Raw genomic sequence first — 2933 nt, 5'->3', positions numbered from 1 at the left:
CTTGGAAAATTGTACCATAAAACCACATAGCGTTAATCTCACGTTAAAAAAATTATCGCTGTTAAAATGGCCTCGCGTTAACGCGATAATAACGCGATCATTTTGACAGCACTAATATATATATATATATATATATATATATATTTAACATTTGAATATAAGTATTTGAATTTGTTTTGCACCATTTGTTTTAGATCAACTGTAGCAAAACTGATGTGGAACTCACAGAACACAATTTGTTTACTTGTATTCAAGAATTTGAAGAGGTGTAAATTTTTTTGTAATTGGGACAGATTAAAAAAAAATCTACAATTACAAAACAAGTTACAATGCACAAATAGTTTGCAACATTAGTTCTGGACCATTTGGAGTAAAACTGAGAAGGTAAGATGTTTTTGATGTGCAACCTGTAGAACAGAATTTGTCTACTTGTAGTTAAAATTTGAACAGGCGCAAAAAAAATGTGTGCCTGTGAATATATATATATTTTTTTATTATTCTACAAATACAAAAATTAGAATGTAACTCTCTCTACAACTTTAAATTCACACTTACAATGCTCAAATAGTTTTGAATCAAAATAACCTTCATAGATAAACAACTAAACAGATCTGGGATGAGCTGAGTTAGGAGGACGGAACTACAGGTGGACCCAGAACCCGCCGCCCTGCCGCCTCAGCTGGTCTGGATTGAGCTCAGACATACCTGGCCTTTAGCAAATCCACACAGAAGACGAGAGCAGTCGTGGTTGATGCTGAGAGCGGACACGGCGCCGAACTCTGCTCCTGTCGTCTTGCTGCCCAGACACAGCCGCAGAGCCTGGTTGGTATCTGAGGAGAAATTCAGGCCCTGGTTTACAAACAGCCTCTTCATACAGATTTCAGAAACGACGGATGCGGCGCATGCCTCAAACTGACACCAACAAAGCAAAGGTTCAAACGGGACACGATGCTTCCAGCAGGCAGAAAACAAGAGAACAGCCATTAAACAGGCGGAGCCATACCTTTTCCTGCCCGCGCCGGGCCATCGATGTGTCAGCACAACAAAGAGACATTAGTCAGCTTTTATCACATCGACGCAGATGGATGTTAGAAACGTTTTCTGGGGGCTGATTGGGATTTGGACCCATCGGCTGAGATTTCTATGTCTGACTTCTAAGAAATGTCTGAAATCCTCTGTTCTGAGGCCGCGTTCTAGAACAAGAATAAAACTTTATGGAAACGATACAACGGAGGCTCTAAATGGACACAGGAAGCTAGATCTATGATGCAGCTCATAGATTTCTGATGTTCTCCTGTTTTTTGTTCATTAGACTCCAGAACACCTTTATCAAACAGGGAAAAGGGAAACTACATGTTGAGTCTAGATGTGGGAACTGGGCCACACCACGACTGCTTTACATATTTGCATGAGACAGTTCTGGAAAATCAATAAATGAAAAAAAAAAAACTGAGGCAACTTCCTCTCTGGGAGCCTTTAATATGAAGGGACTATTGTTGTGTTTTGTAGGAATCATTTTATGATTTTCAATTCATTTCAAAGAAAAGAACAGACCCCTGGTGAAGCTGAGACTTTACAGGGAGTTATACTGCTTAGGAGTTTAAAACAACCTTTTAGCAAAGAAATGACGTGCAATCGATGGGTCTCTTATGGTCTTCTTCCTCCTCTTCTCACTCAGTAGCGGTTGGCCAATAAACCTACCGATGCGTTACCGCCACCAAATGGAAAGGAGGGAAACAGCTTCTTAAGGCGTTTTAGACCCACATGTGTAAATCTGTGCTACTTCTAAACTACTCAAAGATAAAACATCTGCGGTCATATGTCTCTAGGAGCTGACATCCAGAAATAATAACAAATTTTACATGAACTTTTACTGACTTATGTTAACAAATGCCGACACGTCTGCATATGTGTTTATTGACGGCCATCTAACCCCATACATCCTGCTGCCTAATGATGTCTAACCAGGAATGCTGATATTCTAGATAAAGTCCTGCCTTATTCATTCTCACTTTTTTTTTAATATTTTTTACTGAAATGCTGATGAACCTGATCTTTACAAGAAGTGCAGCATCAATCGATTATTCTAGTGATTGATCATGGGTCACTTCAATCATTTATCGGTTTTTAAGTCATCTAACAAAAGATGCTTTTGTTAATTGAATACCTCTTAAAAAAAAAGGTGAACTAAAAATACATAAAAAATACAATAATAAGCAGGAAAATAAGGCTGAACAACGAATAGAAAGGACCTGGACTCACCGAATACCAAGGCGAGACCATGAGATGTTCCTACAGCGATAACTCCAGACATGGCCTGAGAGAACAAGCAGACAAGAGCGCAGAGTTTAGGAAACATCGGATTGGGTCGCAGCAGCCTGTCTGTCTGCTAGCAAAGAGTTTAGGTGTAGAACAGCCAGATCCTTACTATGGCGGTGGGAAGCCCGGCGTCCACTTTGTCCTGAAGGAAGAAGAAGAGTATCTATCATCACCTCATAACAGCAGGGAAACGTTTTCCTGTTTGATTCATATTTCTGGTCTTACTGAAGCAGCGACCATCTGGGCAGAGATGCCCTTCAGCAGGCTGAGACGAAGGACCGAGCCGTGGACGGCCGCGCTCTGATCCAGAGGCCTCCTCTTTCTTCAATACAGAGAGAAAATAGGAGCCAACAGTAAGTCTGAATCAGAACATGAAGCTTTATTTAGTGACAAAAATGCTTGGCTACTAATAAAAACCCACAACAAACAACGTACGGCAGAACGTTAGCCCGTCTGCGGCAGGCAAGGACCGACGTTAGCCCGTCTGCGGCAGGCAAGGACCGACGTTAGCCCGTCTGCGGCAGGCAAGGACCGACGTTAGCCCGTCTGCGGCAGGCAAGGACCGACGTTAGCCCGTCTGCGGCAGGCAAGGACCGACGTTAGCCCGTCTGCGG

At 42.1% G+C, this 2933-nt stretch overlaps 1 protein-coding gene across 1 annotated transcript in view; it reads right to left on the bottom strand.

Moving 5' to 3' along the window:
* vps8 (VPS8, CORVET complex subunit) overlaps positions 1–2933 on the bottom strand; it is a 62220-nt gene that overhangs the window by 53407 nt on the left and 5880 nt on the right. Inside the window, exons 4-8 of the mRNA XM_015396888.1 lie at positions 2545–2641; positions 2429–2461; positions 2263–2317; positions 1004–1009; positions 706–830 (exon numbers count right to left, since the gene is read on the bottom strand). Of these exons, the coding sequence (XP_015252374.1) occupies positions 706–830; positions 1004–1009; positions 2263–2317; positions 2429–2461; positions 2545–2641 (316 nt within the window). The remainder of the gene's footprint in view (positions 1–705; positions 831–1003; positions 1010–2262; positions 2318–2428; positions 2462–2544; positions 2642–2933) is intronic.

Source organism: Cyprinodon variegatus, unplaced genomic scaffold (assembly GCF_000732505.1).
Source record: "Cyprinodon variegatus isolate N-32 unplaced genomic scaffold, C_variegatus-1.0 Scaffold27, whole genome shotgun sequence".
Classification (NCBI taxonomy): domain Eukaryota; kingdom Metazoa; phylum Chordata; class Actinopteri; order Cyprinodontiformes; family Cyprinodontidae; genus Cyprinodon; species Cyprinodon variegatus.
Note: the sequence above shows the minus strand (reverse complement) of the source record. Positions and strands in the feature narration are given on the sequence as shown.